The 18852-nt window shown below is 39.9% G+C and overlaps 2 protein-coding genes and 1 pseudogene across 2 annotated transcripts; 2 read left to right on the top strand and 1 right to left on the bottom strand.

Annotated features, from left to right (window-relative positions):
- The first annotated feature begins 485 nt into the window (after positions 1–485).
- LOC116256045 (sulfite reductase [ferredoxin], chloroplastic) lies at positions 486–9079 on the top strand. Its single transcript, XM_031632185.2, has 8 exons — positions 486–939; positions 2863–3645; positions 3743–4039; positions 4124–4321; positions 6723–6857; positions 6938–7054; positions 8204–8362; positions 8485–9079. Exons 1-8 carry the CDS (start codon positions 769–771, stop codon positions 8689–8691), a joined length of 2067 nt encoding a protein of 688 aa, XP_031488045.1. The 5' UTR covers positions 486–768; the 3' UTR covers positions 8692–9079.
- A 3010-nt stretch (positions 9080–12089) lies between these two features.
- Positions 12090–12884, bottom strand: LOC126410193 (acetyl-coenzyme A carboxylase carboxyl transferase subunit beta, chloroplastic-like; annotated as a pseudogene).
- Positions 12885–15180: 2296 nt separating this feature from the next.
- On the top strand, positions 15181–16540 carry LOC116256527 (dehydration-responsive element-binding protein 2F). The gene has a single exon (XM_031632914.2). It carries the CDS (start codon positions 15275–15277, stop codon positions 16211–16213), a length of 939 nt encoding a protein of 312 aa, XP_031488774.1. The 5' UTR covers positions 15181–15274; the 3' UTR covers positions 16214–16540.
- Positions 16541–18852: the final 2312 nt, after the last annotated feature.

Raw genomic sequence — 18852 nt, forward strand, 5'->3', positions numbered from 1 at the left:
CGTGGAGGGGTATTGTGGGCAGTCTATTTTTACACTTACTCCATTTCCTTTCCCTCCCAATCCGTCTTATCTCTCTTTTCCTTTTTTTTCCTCCCCTCTCATCCAAACAGACTTTCTCTCTTTCCCTTTCTTTCCCTCCTTTCTAATTAGCCAACCAAGAGGGATTGTTCAATTCCTCTCTTTCCTTCCAACCAAAGCCGTAAATTCATTAAAATAGCAATTGAATTGATCTTTCCTTTTGTGCAAAACCTGCCGAAAATAAAATCATAAAAAAATGTGTGCATGCCGAGACGCCCATCTCGAGACGCTTTTATCTAGTCCCCTTGGGACATTTCAACTCAGGAGACGGGAATACCCCTGAGAGTGAAAGTATCTCAATTGGAACAAGTTGATAAGTTTCTGTAAATAAAGCAAAAGAAAACGTCCATTCGGTAATTGACGGCTCTTCAGGTAGACCACAAAAAAGGCGACCAGGTTCATTGTTTCTGGCAAGGGCTTCCGCTAATACGGGCCTCACACTCGTGAGTCGTGCCGCCTCCTCTAACTGGAGATCGCTGGTGCTTCTGCGTTCGCCGCCCACGACTCTCAGGCAAAAACGAAGATCGAAAGGGACCCTGAAGGCTGAGCGTGAGACCAAAAGAGGTCACGATTGTTGTTTTTTTGGGGGTTGCTTTTGTTTTTCTCAAGTCGGCGCTCTTCCCTCGAGCTAACTCGGCCGTTAGGATATTGGCCGAGTTCTTCAGGGAGAAGGCTTTTGCATTTCTCAGCATGGCCGCGATGATCGGAGCTGCGAGCGCCGGAATTTCGATCGATTCTATGCTCCATATTCCGGCCTTTCACGGCCTCAGAACCGTTAGTCCGTCCCCGCTACCAGGAGCATTCGTGGCGCCGCATGCCGCCATGCAGGGACGTCCGTCGGTTATCACGGCTGTGGCGATGGTGAGTTTTTTTTTCGTACTTTTTGAATATCATTGGGCTAGTTCTCATGTGGAGCTTTTGTTTTCCTTTTCGTTTCCACAGTCGTCTGTCATTGTTTTCTCTTTTCGCTGTTTTCCCATGAAATTTGGCTTCTTCATGAGCGGATGACCATTTCTTAGTCACCTATCTCAGATTGTCAGTTTCTTATGTATTGATTTTTTCTTTCTGGGGGATACGCCGCGGTACTGAAGAAATTATCCGGTTATGCATTGGTGAGCGTACTGATTTGAGTATTTTTAGATGTAACGTTTGAGGTTCGTTGGATACCAGGAAATAGCTTACCTGACATGTTCATCGCCTTCATTTTCCTTTATCATAATCTTCCATATATGTCGATGATAGGCTGAACGACTGTCGCTCCTGCATTTTCACCTTAATATTCAGATAGTAAAGCCGTTTTGATGTCATCAGCGCATTAGGCTCTCTTGTTATTTGTTGCTTTTTCGGGACAATGTAACCTGTAAACCTGTGACGGCTATGTGGCCCTCAATCGGTTTAATTTTAGGTCTACCTGCGAATCTCTTGCTTCCTTATCTTTTAGCCGCGCTGAGTGGATTGTTTGGAAGACCGGTTCGCTGTATAAATCCACTGAACTTTTTCGGAGATTGGGGTCAGTCGTCTGTAAAAAGTAAATTTATAAGTTTTTGTTCATTGTGACATATATTTATTTCTGTGGAGACTAGGTAAGAACGCACCAAGGATTCAGGGCCAAAATAGCTATTGGTCGTTCGGCAAGAATGCTCATAGAAAATAGGTAATATTGCCATTGAAGCTGCCATAGATAAATTTCTGTTAGAAGGGACGTCAATTACGCAAACACCATTCTAAATATTCAGGATTTGTGGGATGTTTTTTTTTTCTTTTTTTTTGGGTTTTGTTGTTTGAAACTTTGAAATACAAAGCAGATATGGCATACTTGAGCAATTTTATTTATAATTTTAAACTTGTAGACTCTCTCTCTCTCTTTCTTTTGATCATCTTGGGTCTTGCACTCTCTAAAGACATCATTCGAGACCAGTGAATAGTACTCAACTTGGTGAATATGAGAATATGCAAGATTTGGTTACTCGAGTCTTGAGATTGTTCAAAGATGGCGTCATAATATATATTGTCACAGGCCAAACTCTTCTTTGTCTTTTTGTTTTCTTTTTGCTTTGGTTACTCTAGAATGTTCTAACCTGGAAAGGAAGCAGAGCACCATGATGTGAATGTCCATATGCAAAATGCCAACCTGCCTATTCATAAATTTCTTTTGATTTTTTGTTGTTTGATATGATACTTGGTGCTGCTTGAATGGTGTTTGGCGATAATTCTGTTTCTGTGTGCTTTTCTTCTTCCTGGCTGTGCACATTGTCGCCATGTCACTTTTCCTATGCTTAAGCTTAAATGAAAAAAAAATTATAAGATTTTAATTGGAAAATGTCCAAGATTGATAGACGATTATGTCAATCAAGGTTATTGATGATGTGAGATTTGCATGGAAGAAACAAATGTACATAGCAATTGGTTTGAATGCACAACTATAGTTTACAGAGATTCCCAACTTCGTTAAGTAATACTGCAACCAGAAAAAGGAAGGCAGAAAAGAAGAGAAGTTATTCTGCAATCAGAAAAAGAAAGGCAGTTGGGATTTGCTTTTACTTTTTTTTTTTTTTTTTCTCTGGCTAATATGATGTCTTTTAAATCCAAAAGCAACCTCTTGAACACAAGCAGAAGTATGAGCGGGATATAATTTAATATGCATCTATTTAAGAATGTCTTTTTCTCCTCCATTATAATCCACCTGTCTAACCTTTCCTTGATACTAAAGTCTGTAGCCAGATCTGCTGTTTATGATAGCACTTGATAAAGCATCTGACTCAATTTTCATCTTTTGTTTTGCAGCCTCTGAAACCTGGAACTACAACTGAACCTAAACGTAGCAAGGTAGAGATATTTAAGGAGCAGAGTGACTTTTTGAGGTATCCTCTAAATGAGGAGCTAAAGACAGATGCACCAAACATCAATGAACCTGCTACGCAAATAATCAAGTTTCATGGAAGTTATCAGCAGACGAATCGTGATGAACGTGGCTCGAAATCTTACCAGTTTATGCTTCGTACAAAGAACCCATGTGGTAAAGTACCAAATAGACTCTACTTGGCCATGGATGAACTTGCAGATGAGTTTGGAACAGGGACACTTCGTCTTACCACAAGACAAACTTTTCAGCTGCATGGCATCCTTAAGCAGAATCTCAAGACTGTGATGAGTACTATTATAAAAAACATGGGTTCTACTCTTGGAGCGTGTGGAGATCTCAACAGAAATGTTCTAGCCCCAGCAGCTCCATTTTTGAGAAAGGATTACTTGTTTGCGCAGGACACTGCAGACAACATAGCAGCTTTGCTTACCCCACAATCTGGTGCCTATTATGATTTGTGGGTGGACGGAGAGAAGATAATGTCTGCGGAGCCTCCTGAGGTAGTTAGGGTTCGCAATGACAACTCTCATGGAACAAATTTCCCTGATTCTCCAGAGCCTATTTATGGTACTCAGTTCTTGCCACGGAAGTTTAAGATTGCAGTCACTGTCCCAACTGATAACTCCGTCGATATCCTGACAAATGACATAGGAGTTGTTGTGGTCACTGATGACAATGGTGAACCTCAAGGATTTAATATTTATGTGAGTAATTTTTTGTCTTTCTGTGGTTCTGTTATGCCTTATATTATTGAACCACTAACTTATCTTTTTATTGATATAACACATCTTCCTATTTCAGGTTGGCGGTGGTATGGGAAGAACACATCGAGTGGAGGCCACCTTCCCACGCTTGGCTGAACCACTGGGATATGTGCCAAAAGATGATATACTGTATGCTGTGAAGGCCATTGTAGCCACACAACGAGACAATGGACGTAGGGATGACAGGAAATACAGTAGAATGAAATATTTGATAAGTGAATGGGGAATTGAAAAGTTCAGGAGTGTGGTTGAAAGTTACTATGGCAAGAAATTTGAGCCATTTCGGGGGCTTCCAGAATGGGAATTCAAGAGCTACCTTGGCTGGCATGAGCAAGTAAAAGATTACTGGGTGTCCTTTTTTTTCCTGAATTTCGTCCCTTCTTTTTGCTGCTATTCTTACTAATACAATTTCTATCAGGGAGATGGTGCACTATTTTGTGGTTTGCATGTTGACAATGGGCGCATTAAAGGAACTATGAAGAAGGCTTTGAGAGAGGTCATTGAGAAGTATAACTTAAGTGTTCGACTCACTCCTAACCAGAATATCATACTGTGTGACATACGCCGTGCATGGAAACGCCCCATAACCACAACTCTTGCACAAGCTGGTTTATTGGTAAGCAATCTTTTCTTGTTATTTTAGGAATGTTACATCAAATATCGCCATTTAGTATTTTTTTTTCCTGTTTTTTTGAGGTTGCAAAGTGGGTATTGAGTGGTTTTGCCAAGGATGATGTGGTGGTAGAAATGTTTTAGCCAACAGATGGATGCGAAGGAGTAGAATTAATGAGGTCGTGTCGTGAAAAGATATGAAGCCTTTGCACAGAGAGTATTCAGCACCTTTATGCAAGTTAATAGAGGGGGGAACTTTTGTTTGGTCTCCTTTATTGCTTGATGGAGCAGCTTACTGTCACTGACTCACTTGCACACTTTCCTTTTTTTCCTACTGGAGGTTTACTTACCATTTGGCCAAAAAGTTTGGATTGCATGTCTTATTCATCTTTTTTTCTTCTCTCCTTGTGTTAAACTTTTGGAATGTTGAACCTACTGGAAATGTTTTGGGACTTTATATCTCTTTCTTCTTTTTGGTTGTCTCTCTTTCAAGCGTCTTCCTTGAGCCTTTGTACCCTACGAATGTTCTTACTTAATGAGAGATGGCTCTTTTTTAGGCCCTGTTTGATTGGAGGCAAAAATTTTTCCAAGAAAAACTTCTTCAACACTGAAGTTTCGAAGGGAGAAAGAAAATGTTGAATCTCTTTTTGTATCTGAAGTTTAAACTCTTGGAAAAATTTTATCCTTTTTCAAGATTTATAAAAACTAAAATTCCAAATAAAAAATATATCTAACTATTACCAAACACAAAGATGTTAAGTAACCAACCAAGCGCCATCCACACATAATCAAATTGCACTTCTCATAAAAAAATTTGCAGGAGTCAGTTGTTCCGCACTGAGGCCTAATCCTTTTCATCCATGAATAACGGTTATGTACTTGTAATTAATGAAAAAATGAGTGTTTAATTTTACTCTGAAATACTTATCAACGGAGAAAAAATAGAAGGCTATTAGTTAAAGCATGCAGTGTGAAAATAACTTACTCAGTATGAAATCATAAGCAACAAAACTACATTTCTTTTATTTGCCACCATTGATGAGGGTGAGAGGGAAAGAGAGTGGGTGAAGAGATTCAGAAAGCAGTTGGTGGAGGAACAGAAACCATTTTTGTTGCAGTCCTGTTGTTCAATCTCCAGTGGGAAGGAAACAGTTGTCCTTCAACCACTGGCAAAGTGGCACTAGTGCTCTTCAACCTGCAGTGGATGAAGCATTGCAATGTGGTCTCAATGCCTCAACAGTAGTCTGTCCAGTTCTAACACAAATCCATGGGCAACTTTGGGCGAAACTTTATCCCTTGTGAATGAGGGATCTAAAGTTTTTGCTAAAGAACAGCAGAAACGGCATCAAAATCAAAGTTTTTGCCTTCTTTGAGAAGTTATGGAATTTTGCGTAAGGCCCTTCACTTTTGTGAGAAGTTTTCCCAAACATGCACAAGACTCCTACACTTGCTTGTATTTATCAGAAATTTTGGGTAAAAGATCCACAAGTTCTTAGGGTTCTGAGAACACTGTAATTCAATCTGAATGATACTGTGAAAGCACCTTACCCATGACGTCTTGGCCCTATTTGTGATTAATCTCTAATGGTCGACTGGCTACTAGGAATGTGGGCATCTCATAAGAGTCTTAGAACTTGGAAACTATTTATTTAGCTGAACTTAGAATTATCATATGGAATTTTGTTATCTATATATTCGTTTGAATATTCTCTTGGAATTAGGCACATGCTTTTTCCCAGACTGTCTGCTGCTTGCTGAACTTTTCTTTGGCTCACTTTATTTCAGTTTCTCTTAGCTTTTCTAATGCCTTATGAACACATTTGCCTTGCATCAGATTGTTTCTCTTTATTAGACTGATTCTCGTCTATGTTTCCTGCACTTTTCTCTGATGGACAGCCATAGGATAAACGCTCTTGATGCAGGATTACCTTAGTAAAAAAAGTGGAGGTGATATTGGTTGGGGGTGGGGATAGAGAGAGAGGTGTTTTGTTTAAAGTTTCTAGTATCGCAACAAATCTGAAAATGACAAAGGCACTTCATTCTCCAGTAAGTTGATAACGTACGTGCAAGAGACTTGTTAGCAAGTCTTTTGTTGTCTTCATAGAGAGAAATGGGATCCCATTTAAACCTAGGCAGGTTCTTTTTGTCAGTTTTGAATGTCAGAAACTTGGATTACTAGAGTGCAAAAAATTTAGTGGCCCTGTCTTTGTGTACCTTATTCTCAGTTTGGTTTATTCAGAGTCTAGTGAAACTTTGGCTTCACTAGCTTTTATACTGGTCTCTAACTTTTTGTGCACCATCTTCATCATGCATGACTTTATGCCATTGTCATTCCTTTGATGCAGTAAATATTGATTTTTTCTTGGTTAGCAATATATTCACGACTGGGTTTGCATGTGAACCAGCAACCTCGGTATGTTGACCCTCTGAACATAACAGCAATGGCATGTCCAGCATTGCCGCTCTGTCCTTTGGCCATCACCGAGGCAGAACGTGGGATACCTGACATTCTGAAGCGGATTCGAGCAGTTTTTGATAAGGTGAGGATGGTGTTCTACTTTCCCTTTTTTTATAATTGTTACTAAAAAAATTTTAGAGCCCTAACACTTTTTTGCTTCAGGTGGGACTCAAATACGGTGAGTCGTTAGTTGTCAGGATCACTGGCTGCCCCAACGGTTGTGCAAGACCTTATATGGCTGAGCTTGGGTTGGTGGGCGATGGCCCCAACAGTTATCAGGTACTTCAAGTATATACATTTCACAGATTCTAATGAAAGAAAAGAGTCTTTATAGCTTGTGCATCAACCCCCTTTTGTGTATGTCATGGTCGTTGCATGTGGTCTTTTGTCCCGAGGGGGTTTGGCACATCTGCTCAGGTCTGTGGCTGGTAGGCAGCTGGTCATGGGTTTACGTGGCCTAAGTGTCAATCCCCTTGCCAACGGAGTAGGACCAGTGTACCGCTGCAATAACCCTTGTGTCGATGGGGTGGGACGAGGGTACTAGCTAATATGCATTGGGAGTCCTACACTAGGCACCAACTCGGACATAGACCCTAGGGGCAAGGAGGTACTTCTGCTCACATAGTTTGCAGTGGCCTCTACTATCAAGGGTCAGTTTTATTGATTGGGTTGATTGCTAGTGGCATTCGTCTTCCTTAAGGTGGTTCCCTGACTTGGCATACTCGATCTAGTTTGACTGCTTCATGACTGGAAGTCATGTCCATTTCCTAGATTGAAAATTTGGTCATGGCAATTTTTTGTCTGGCTTTGACCCCAGGTTGTAGAAAGTTTCTTTTACCTGTTATGGTCTGAACCAAGGCCTACCTAGTGTTCTGCAAGTAGGCCTGGGCATCGGGCCGGGCCCGATCCGGCTCGGGCCGAAAGCCCGGCCCGCCCTCCCCTCTCCCTTTCCCCCGCCCTCCTGACCCCCTTTCCCTTTCCGGCTTTCCCCCATTCCGACCCCCGCCCTCCGATGGAGGAGGAGGGGGAGGGGGAGGGAGACAGAGGAGGTGGAGGAGGGGGAGGGGAGGGGAGGGAGACGGAGGAGGGAGGGAGAGGGAGAGGGAGAGGGAGAGGGAGAGGGAGAGGGGGAGCGGGAGCAGAGGCCAGAGAGGGAGCGGAGAGGGAGAGGGAAGCAGAGGGGGAGCGGAGAGGGAAACGGGAAGGGAGAGGGAGTCGGGGGCGGACTGCGGAGTGGGAGGGGAGCGGGGGACGGAGGCCTGAGGGTGGGGATCCGACCCGGGCCAGATTTTTCCCGGCCCGAACCCGGGTTCAATCGGGCCGGGCCGCGGCCGGCCCGGCGGCGGCCCGGCCCGTTGCCCAGGCTTATCTGCAAGTGCACCCACCAGCTTAGCTTGCTGAATCTGCACAATGGCATTTTTTGAATAGATCTGGCTTGGAGGAACTCCCAACCAAACGACCCTTGCAAAATGCTTCATGAACAAGGTGAAAGTTCAAGATCTTGAGAAAGTTTTTGAGCCGCTGTTCTACACATGGAAACAAAAACGTGAACGAGGGGAATCATTTGGTGCTTTCACAGACCGGACCGTAAGAATTCTGCGTTCTTACCCCTTCTTTTCTCTTTTGATACTAGTTCTTCTGTTTTGATGCGAACACCTTTTTATTTGGTGATCTTAAGATTAGAATAATCTGTTACGGTTAAATCTCAGGGCTTTGATAAATTGCAAGAAATAGTGGAGAACTGGAAAGGCCCAGAACCAGGTCGCGCACAGTACAACCTGAAGCTATTCACGGACAGAGAAACATATGAAGCAATGGATTCTCTAGCCAAGTTGCAGAACAAAAACGCCCACCAGTTAGCTATGGAAGTTATTCGCAATTATGTTGCGTCACAGCATAATGGCAAGAGCGAGTGACAGCAGATGGAGCCTTTTTCTGTTCTACAAAACTATCTAGACTTGTTTACTGTTTCAGGAGGGGCATCACCAAGATCACCCGGGCGTCTTTTCTTTCTTCTTTCTCGTCATGGTAAGAGGCCCCATGAATGCAGTTCGCCATGGGTGCAGCGGCGGCACCGTTGAAGGGTCTCCACTTGGCCCAAACAGCAAGGATGAGCACCTTCTGGATAAAGTAGCCTATCCTCGGGGAGGAGCTCGATGCTTATCAAAATTTCCCCCCCTTTTCTGCTACTGTTGTTTTGCATATTGACTGGGCTTCTTTCGTAGTCTGCGCTGAAACTTTTTAGCGGAAATAAAGGTCAACGCGATATATGGCCTGGACACGAGGCCGGTTTGGCGTTTTTTATCTTCTCCCTTTAATTTTTTATTTTAAGGAAATCGTGAAAATAAGCTCCAAGGTCTTCTTCCTCAATACTCACTTGATTGGCCCAAAAGCTGGGTCATGCAATGTGAGGAACTTTACACGAGGAACCCGCCAAGCAAATGAACGAACGGGAGGATGATGCTTCTCATGAGATGCCATGACGCAGTGAGTCATGTCTATGTTGAGCAGTTCTTGGAGGGTTATTCTCCACAATGCCTTTGGTGCTCATTTTCTCTTCGTTGTGCGCAGCCTGAAGACTAAAACAAAATCATGGACATGCATTTGGAGTAGGATTTTGATCCAGCTTATTTTATATATATGTATATATCTTTGGTTCTCATTTTCTCTTCGTTGTGCGCAGCCTGAAGGCGAAAATAAAATCATGGGCATGCGTTCGGAGTAGGATTTTGATCCAGCTTATTATATATATATATATGTATATATCTTTGGTTCTCATTTTCTCTTCGTTGTGCTCTGCCTGAAGAAAACAAAATCATGGGCATGCGTTTGGAGTAGGATTTTGATCCAGCTTATTATATATATATAGGGTGGAATAACATGAGTGAAATATGGCCTTGATGTATCGTAAACCATGCTTAAAAGGCTGAAGGGTGAGTTTCAGTTTGGTCTTACGTTTTTGAAGTCAGAGAGGAGCAAGGATTGAGAAAGTAAGAGATAGGGTGGAGAGAGAGAGAGGGTAGGTGCATATAATGCATGCTAAGACCTATGTCCAGAGTTGCGTGAGGAAATATAGAGATATCAAAGGAAGGAAGAGAAATCGAAATCTGACCTTCGTCCTTCACTAAGAATGTAAGAATGTTTTCATGTTGACTCACGCCAAGGAAAGCGATAAGCGAGATCTTGTCCTCACCCCCAAGTGGTAGAAGATGCACAGAGTACCTGTTTATGTTTTCTCGTTTGAAACTGGCAGCAAGATCCAAACTTAGGTAATTGTCTTTTATGATGGATTTGTGCTGAGATGCTTTGAATTTATTAATTTTTTGTTTGACATAAGCATGACATCTGTCTCGAAGGACAACTGATGTATTGGTTGCGGTCTGTCTTCTGCAGACAATAGGAGGTGCTTATCAAAGTGCAACACTTCCTCAAATAGGAAAACAAGTGAAGGGGTTTCTTATTTCTTCAGGGCAGGCTTGAAGGAAAATGCTCAGTCTTTCATCGGGAGTGTCACATGGACGTGGATCTCAGCATTTCTATGTGGTTCTGATGTGGAGCAAACTTGGGAAACAACTCCTCATAGTTATTGATTTTGTAATTTGTTTGTATAACTAAAAATGTTATTGTACACACAGACACACCCACACACACCCATACACACATAGATACCATAGACCATGGCTATCTAATATAATTGAACTTCCTGGCTTGGCACACACAGAGATGCCCTCGACCATGGCTATGTACTCTAATGGCCACGGCTTAAACTGCTTCAATAAGCTTTTCGACCTGAGGCAGGTTTTAGCCGTGGCCAAAAGTAACATTGGCCATGCCTTTTGTATTAAGTGGCCATGGTTAGGAAGCATTCTTTTTAGTACAGTGACGCACAGCTAGGAACATGGCAAAGTAAGAAGGTGTTGTCCTGGCTTGCCCATGTCCCCACTTTAATTATGGTGGACTGATTTTTCGTATTAAAATAGATGATTTCATGTTTTGAATTGATTAGAAACAGTAAAAAGGCATTGACCTTAAGACCAACCCTTCTTTGCTCGTGTTATTGCGATTATAGATTAATAGTGTGTTGTTGTGCATTTTTTACTTTAATTGATTAGTTAATTAGTGCTATTTTAGTTTAGATTTGGTGTTATGCATGCAGATCATATTAGAATTGCCTTTCATTGAGCATCTGTACTAATCATGTTTTTCAAATTTGTTTTGGGGGTGTCCTGTCCTGATTCTTACAAACGTTTTTTATGTCATTTCGTATAGATCTCTGTACAATTTTTGGCTGAAATTGCGTTGGCAGTTCAAACTTGGTTAAGTTTGAAGTCGTGAACCTCGTGGTTAATTTTTGATGAATTTCTTAATCGACTTGTTTGCCTGACCCACAATGCCTACGGGCAAAAATGAAATATAGCTTTAAATTATTAAATAGAGAAAAATAATATTTTTTGGTTCTTCAGTGTCCCTAGGTGTCCCAGGTTACTTTTGCGTTTTATTTGGATTTCATCAACAGAAACTAAACATAAGGTGGTCTATCCTTCATAAGATCTATGAGTTTGGGAAGCTTCCTTGATAAGCCAAAAAGCGATAAAAAACGGTTTGCCTTCGATCGAATATGTAGAGAAGAGAGGGAGCCGTTAAAAATTTGCACATTGTTTGCCTATGAACTCATCAGATTTTTTATGCATTTTCTTGCTCAAACAACGTGTATGTGTCATATATATATATATATATATATATATATATTTGGTAGAAACCCAGATCTAAACAAAAACCGGACTCATTAGATATGATATTTAAAGTGTTTTTTTTTAATCTAAACTTACCAATATGATTTGAAGGATAGATAGGCTCATGCAAAATGTATTATCTTTTGGGTTTTAATACTTTTTTATAATAAGCAAAAATGAATGGCTCTCATCGCATCAACATTTTGATAATAGAAAAATAAAGAATTTTCATAAAAACAACTTGATTCAAAACATGTTTTATATCAAAATAGATTTTATAAACGCATTAGGATGTTTATATGTTCTTTAAAATAATTTTTAGCAAAAAATGAAAGAGTTTGGTTTCTATCCCTGACCTAAAAGTATAGTTTTTACTAAATTCTTTTATATATATATATATATGGTCTGGAGAAAAAAAATCCTACTTACCTAGTTCACTACAATTACCAATTACCTTTATGCCAGCAAAGAAAGCTCCATCCTTGCTACTTCAATTTTGATAAACGAAATGAACTACTTTGCCTATAGATAACTATATCCATTGATATACTACTTTTGACTTCAATTTCTTTGGTTCAAGTTCAAGGGTAGGGATAGAACCCATGAAACTGAAATAACTTACCCGGAACACATTTTAAAAGATTACACGGTACGATTGGATCAAATAAACCCTTACTGAATAAATAATCTGCTAGTCATGGAACATTAGGTCTGGTCTTCTTCAATGTTTGTTCAATTCTTCTTTTACCTGCGAATGCAACATAAGCATTAGGTTCGGCAATAGTAAGCATTGGATTCGGCAATAATGATCTCTTCCAACATACTATCTCTCAACATACCAAAAATGGCTGTCACTTGAGCAGTTGAAGGGATGTGAGGATTGATACATATAATAACTTTTTATATGTTTGATAATTGTATAAAGCAGAAGATATTTTAGCCATTTGCATCAAGCTCAAACTTCCTTCTCGCATGTATGCTCTTCCAAAAGCACACGCCATAATAATTGGAAGAGATTCATCGTAGCGTACTAGATCAAATGTGTGATTTTCTCGCTTACACATGAACTTAAAATCCATAACACCAATTGCTATAGGAATACCATTTGGTTTGCTTATACCTGTTTTAACAGCCTCAGCTAAACCCGTCTTCATTCGATAAGGATTGATACAAATCCTGTCAGGGTCCTCCTCAAAATGAAATTCAATAGGGTCCGTAACAACCATGTTTTCATTCATAGGGTACCTGGATCAATCAAAAGTTTTACTCTATCTCAACAACTCATTTTCAAGTGGTATCTATATTGTTCACAAATATTCATTTTTTAACTAATTTGTTTTATAATTTAATCCATAACAATTTTCACATTGAACCCATAAATGTATATATATATATATATATATATATATATATAACTTTTCTAATTTAAAATCAGTCAGTTATCTCTATGGCCGAACCGTCGTTTTTTAATTTTTGTATTACTAAAACCATCACCAAAAAATGTATTTCATCACTAAAAACTGTGGCAAGACAACTGACTGTCGTAAATGTATCTTTTGCGACAGTTTTTAACAACACAAAATAAATGTTAACCATTCAGTCAATGTATATGTGGATTCTAAAAACAATTATAATATTACTAAATCATGATGATTGGCATTGAAAACCAACATGAAAGAGAGAGAGAGATATCAATGTAGGCAGAAGCCCTTAGGTTTAGAGCTGTTTTCAGACTTAATGAAAAATGATACACCAAGTAATCATAATGTCGTTCATCCACCCTTTACAATATTACAAGAATCAAATGATGACTAAACTTCCACTAGCCCATTAATCCGATTAACTACACGATGCCCTTCAAAGCTCTCTGTGTTTGTGGGGTGCGTGTGTGAGTTGTGTTACGTGCTTGTCTATGTGTGTGTGTATATGAAGTCTCGTGAATAGGACTGCAAGAAATGGTGATCTCTCGAGATTCATGGGCTGTCTTTTGGAGGGACCTTATAACCCCCACTCCCCAACACTTGACATGTGATTTTGAGGAGCTCGTGAACAGACCAAATGTTGGGTGGTGGTGGACTGCAACGGGGTGGCCCCCACATAAGTACTAAGACCACGTGTTTGTCTTCAAAATCTCAAATTACTTCCATACCCTCCTAATTTCTGTTTTTCAGTGGGGAGAATGACTACCATAAAAGCTACCTACCATTATTAAACTTCAACATTTCTATAATAAAAAAAGTTGTCACTACAACTATTTATTAAGAAGCACTAATCAAACTTGGATCTTTTAAAGAATCTTAGACATTCTATATTACTTGGCAAAATATTTTGTGGTACTAATCTGCAATAAACCAATTTATGGGCATGTGGTGAGAGATGGAAACGCATTGAATGTTTAAAAATTGCTTTTCTAAGAACATGCTTTTATGTTGTGTTTGGATGAGACGGATAAGTGACAAGATAAAAATTTATGATGATGTTATCTATTAGGTTATTCACACCTTTTTGAAAATATCTTCTTGTTGAAATTGAGTTCTTCAAAAATTCGGTTTATATCAATATTCGTCACCACCGTCACCAGGAGTGGACACCAAAAATTTAGTTTTACTAAAATCTTTCAAAAGTTATTGTTGGGCCCCTAAAAAATTTTATTTAGTATTTTTCTGAATTTTCAGCCACCCCCACCCTCTTCCCTTAAAAAAAAAAAACCTTTTTCTTAAAAAAAAAATCCTAACTCCACGTCTGACTGTCACTCAAATACGCCTTAAACACAACAATGATTTGCATTCCAAGTAGCGTTTAAAGCACCTTGACCACAACCTTAGTATTTTTCCTTTTTTTTATTGAATAAGGGATGCTAGAATAAACATCATTCTTGTATGAGGGATTCCCTCGAGCCACCAGACAACCTCTAATATTTTGAATCCAACTCCATGATCCGTAACTTGGTGTCCTTCACGAGTGAACCTGATCTGTGGCGCCATTGCACATCCAAGCTTTGCGAACTTAATTCGTTCACGTGCTGCCCCTGGATCAAACGTACGTATAAGTTTGTATCTGTGTCCGAGAAGAAGCAAAGACAATATAAGTCACTGGTTTAATTAGTTCCTAGCTGCAATCAAGCTAGCTAGCTAACAAGAGCTCCAACACAGGATGTTGACATAGAGGCCCGGGCTTTGGAATCCTCTATGGTGCTTTGACCTTTATTATTATGAGCCTAATCTAAATGCCTTGTTCCAAAAAATAGTAAAAAACTTTGTTTCAGTTAATTAGAAATGTTAGATACTTCAACCGACACATAGTTTTCCCATTGAAACTATGATGGAAGGGCAAGATGGTAAATTTGATAGTCCTCGTTGAAGCTATGAAGGAAGGGCAGTAAGGTAAGTTTGGTGGAGGTCAATGTCTACTTTCATGCTAACACAGAAACTTTTTAATTTTGACCTTCTCTTGAAGCAATGACCTGAAAAAACAAACAAGGATGAAATGACAGAAAAAGATCATTCCTTTTATTCTACTGATTTTTTCCTTTTCGAAAATTTTCCACAAAACTGAAAAACAACGGTCACATGGGTAGGCTTCACTCCCTAGCTAACGTGATTGCATTAAACAGCCACTCCCTCCTCACACTACATATGGAGCGTCTCCTTCATGCAAAAGGGGCCATCGACCAAAGCCCTGTCTCCATTATCCAATCCCACCACCACCCTAAAACGAAAAAGAAAACCAGAGAAAGATAGTTACAGGCTTTCTAGCGACTACTCACATGGAGAATTTCAAGAAATCTCCAATAAAATCATGGAGGAAGGGGCCTACCAGGGGGAAGGGAGGACCCCAGAACTCCACCTGTGAGTACAGGGGAGTGAGGCAGAGGACGTGGGGCAAGTGGGTGGCTGAGATCAGGGAGCCCAAGAAGCGGACGAGGCTCTGGCTGGGCTCCTTTGCCACTGCTGAGGAGGCCGCCATGGCCTACGACGAGGCTGCGCTGAGGCTCTATGGCCCAGAGGCTCACCTCAACCTTCCCCACCTTCATAGCAGACTAATGCCCTCTCCAATGAAGCCCCAGAAACTGATGAGCTGGGTCCCTTCCAAGAACTTCATGTCCATGTTCCCCTCCACCGGAATTCTCAACCTGAGCGCCCAGCACAATGTTCATGTCATTCACCAGAAACTTCAAGAGTTCAAGAAAAAGCACGCCAACAATAGTGCTCACCAAATGCATCAGCAGCAGACTTCGCCGGTCTCTTCCCCTCTTCCGGCTTCAGTCAAGCAGGTGCAAGATGTTCCGCATCAAACTAGTGCAGAAGAAACTCTCTCTTCAGTTACAGCCGAGTTATCAGCTTCTGATGAAAGGGATCAGGCCAGTCAGCCTTTGCCTCGTATCCAACTAAAGCAGATCGATCTCAAGGAGTTCCTGCAACAGCTGGGACTGATGAAAGAAGAAGGTGGTGGCGCTGACGGTGGCGACACCGCTAGCTCTTCGCTAATTCCTGAAGTCGCGTCGTTGGAGACGAACGTGCCTGATCACTTTGAGATCTCCATGTTTGATCAGCAGCAGCAGCAGCAGCAGCATCTCAACTGGGACGAACTGCTGGAGGTGCAGTCATTGGAGGCACATAAATTCGACTACCAACAAGATTTTGAGCTTGATATGCACGAAGACCTCATGAGCTTCTCTGCTTCCATCTGGGATTTTAATATATAGTAGCTTAATTTGGTGTCTATAAGCAGAATTAGAGACTTTTCTTTGTTTTGGTAGATCTAGGACTTAGTCCAGCTTAGTTTAGCTTTAGTACTGCAGTTAAATATTTTTCCCTTAATTTTGATATATTATTTGGCATTTACCATGCATATACGATGGCTACCATGAAAGTGGAAAATGATAAGTTGAGCCAAGAAGAGAGCTTAGGTATAGAACCCCCCCCCCCCCCCGCCCCGCCCAACCAACAAAAAAAAATATTAACGTTACTTGATATTATGTTTTAGTTGTATCTGCAAGGTTAATTAATAGCCTTTTCTTGAGAGTGTTAAAGCACTTTACATTTTGTAGCATGAGATGTAGAAATTGCTTACATTACACAAAGTGCACACTATCCACCAATGTGGATATATATATATATATATAATATATATATATATATATATATATATATATATATATATATATATATATATATATATATATCCAAGGTTTTTCAATCTTGCATGATGACGGTAGATGAGAGAAAATAAACTTAGACTCTCCTCCCTAACCTCATGTGAGAATCAGCAAGAAATGGGACCCAACTTGTTGGTAGGAGCTTTGACCATTGCTAGTGCCTTTATGAGGTGTAATTAGACCAAAGGCAAGACTTTTGTGTTTTATAGCCTAAGAATTGATTATCATCATGATCCTAAGTATATGAAAATAAAGATGCCCTCGTTTTAGAAAAGATCTGGTTTTATAAATCGAAATGAATCATTAGAGGTGAGATCTATGAATTAGGAAAACTCGAAATGATGCCTAGTTCATATCCAACTCAGAACCTAAGCTATCATGATGCATGTGATTACATTATACAAAGTCAAGTTCTTGCCTTTGAGGGTTCTGGGTATAGGGCATGACCCAAGAGGTCCAAGTTTGAATCCAATATCCATCTCAATATTAAAGTTCATGATCCGAATTTACATCCATGATCTGAAGTTCAAATTATAAAAGATCCAACTCTATTGCCAAATTGATCTAGTTCTGATAGCATTATATGACTTTGTCTGGGTCAAAATTAAGGCCAAATATTTCAGAATCCAAACTTGAGATCAAGATTTGGTATCATTATATTCTAGATCCAAGATCCAATTCATAATTTAGGGTTATAATCTAATATTATGAGATCCAAATTCGAATAATGAAAATCCAAAATTCCAACTGAGCCATTATTTGGATTCCATATGGATTACTATCCTTAAGATTCGACTTGTCTAATTTATGATCCAATGTCTCATATTTAGGTCCAACTCTGATATCTAATCACATCATGAGAAATGAATTAAACATCCACCATCGATTTGGATTTTTAGGATTCAACCTAACTAAGGTTGTAGAATCTCCATGCTGGGAGTTAGCTAAATTAGGGTTTCGTGTTGAAGTCTTCAATATCTAGTCTTAGTTAAATATTGAATGGGATTTCAGGGGACAACTAAGGACTTAGGTCTAAGGTTTAGGAAACATGGTAGAGAGTTTCAGGGCTGGTCTGAGTTAGACCGTAGAGGACTTGAACATGGGTTGGTTCTAGGTTAGATCTTGACTATGCATGAACCTAAGTTTTAAAAATATTTATAAAAGAGTTCTGATTTGAGAAAACATTTTGAATACCGTAATTTATAAAGTGTACTTACCTTGAATTTAAAACAAATGGGGACCTTTCTCTTGCCCAAATTATCATAAAAAACATGGTACTTTATCCTTTTGATTTAATTTCTAACTAAAGTGTGATAGGTGCATCATGTAAACCAAAGTGCATATGCATGTCTAGATCTATGAACGACATATATTAAAAGGGATACCATTTGATTCATGAAGGGAACAAAACTTTAAGCTAAAACTGGAGAAGAAAGGCTCATACCTTACCCCCACGCCTAACCTAGGGACATAAAAATAAAATTTATCTTGGAAAGCAATAAATCGAACTATGCTAAAGCACACCGAAACTTAAATTAGTCCTAGGCGCAGAAACAAAAATTAAAGCTAATATAAGCATGCTAAAATTAGAAAAGAAAAACCTAGGCATGCTGCTAACAAAAGTAGAAAAGAAAAGAACTAAGCAGGTAAAGAAGAAAATACCCAAAAAAAAAGGAAAGAAAAGAAAAAAGAAAACACTTACGTGACTTGGTACACCCCAGACCTACGGCTTCCTACTGAGCACGAGCCGGTCTCATAGAGCTGAGCTTTGGAAGTTTGTTTTATCACTACCGTTACTTGAATCAAGGACCTAACTTTTGCGGACGTTTTATTTCACCCAGACTCAGATTTCAAGTAATGAATTAGAACTTCCTCCAATTTCTTGTGCTTTTCTTAAACTTGGGAGTTCATGCCTAGAAAAAAAAGAAAGGAGCAGGCTGGTGGAGGACGAGGAGAGAATTTCTCCCTTTTGGCCGATACATGGCTAAATTTTGGTGATTGAAACCTGTGCCCTCTCATGTTGCAAGATACTGAGTAGAAAACTTAAAACATGTATGCTGCAGACATGAGTTAGAATTTTGTTCATTTCAGATGCAATCATGCAGGAAAATCGATTATGACTGAAGCATGCTGATTTTGTCCATTTTTAAGAGTTCGTCAAAGATGCTCATGCTGATAGATTTAAT

This window comes from Nymphaea colorata, chromosome 6 (genome assembly GCF_008831285.2).
Source record: "Nymphaea colorata isolate Beijing-Zhang1983 chromosome 6, ASM883128v2, whole genome shotgun sequence".
In the NCBI taxonomy this organism is placed as follows: Eukaryota; Viridiplantae; Streptophyta; class Magnoliopsida; order Nymphaeales; family Nymphaeaceae; genus Nymphaea; species Nymphaea colorata.

Excerpts from the sequence above, each read along its gene's own strand:
- LOC116256527 (XM_031632914.2), top strand. The coding sequence starts at position 15,275 with ATGGAGAATTTCAAGAAATCTCCAATAAAATCATGGAGGAAGGGGCCT.
- LOC116256045 (XM_031632185.2), top strand. The coding sequence starts at position 769 with ATGGCCGCGATGATCGGAGCTGCGAGCGCCGGAATTTCGATCGATTCT. Across the intron at positions 940-2,862 it reads TTATCACGGCTGTGGCGATG|CCTCTGAAACCTGGAACTAC; the intron begins GTGAGTTTTTTT and ends TTTGTTTTGCAG. Across the intron at positions 7,055-8,203 it reads ATGGCCCCAACAGTTATCAG|ATCTGGCTTGGAGGAACTCC; the intron begins GTACTTCAAGTA and ends TTTTTTGAATAG.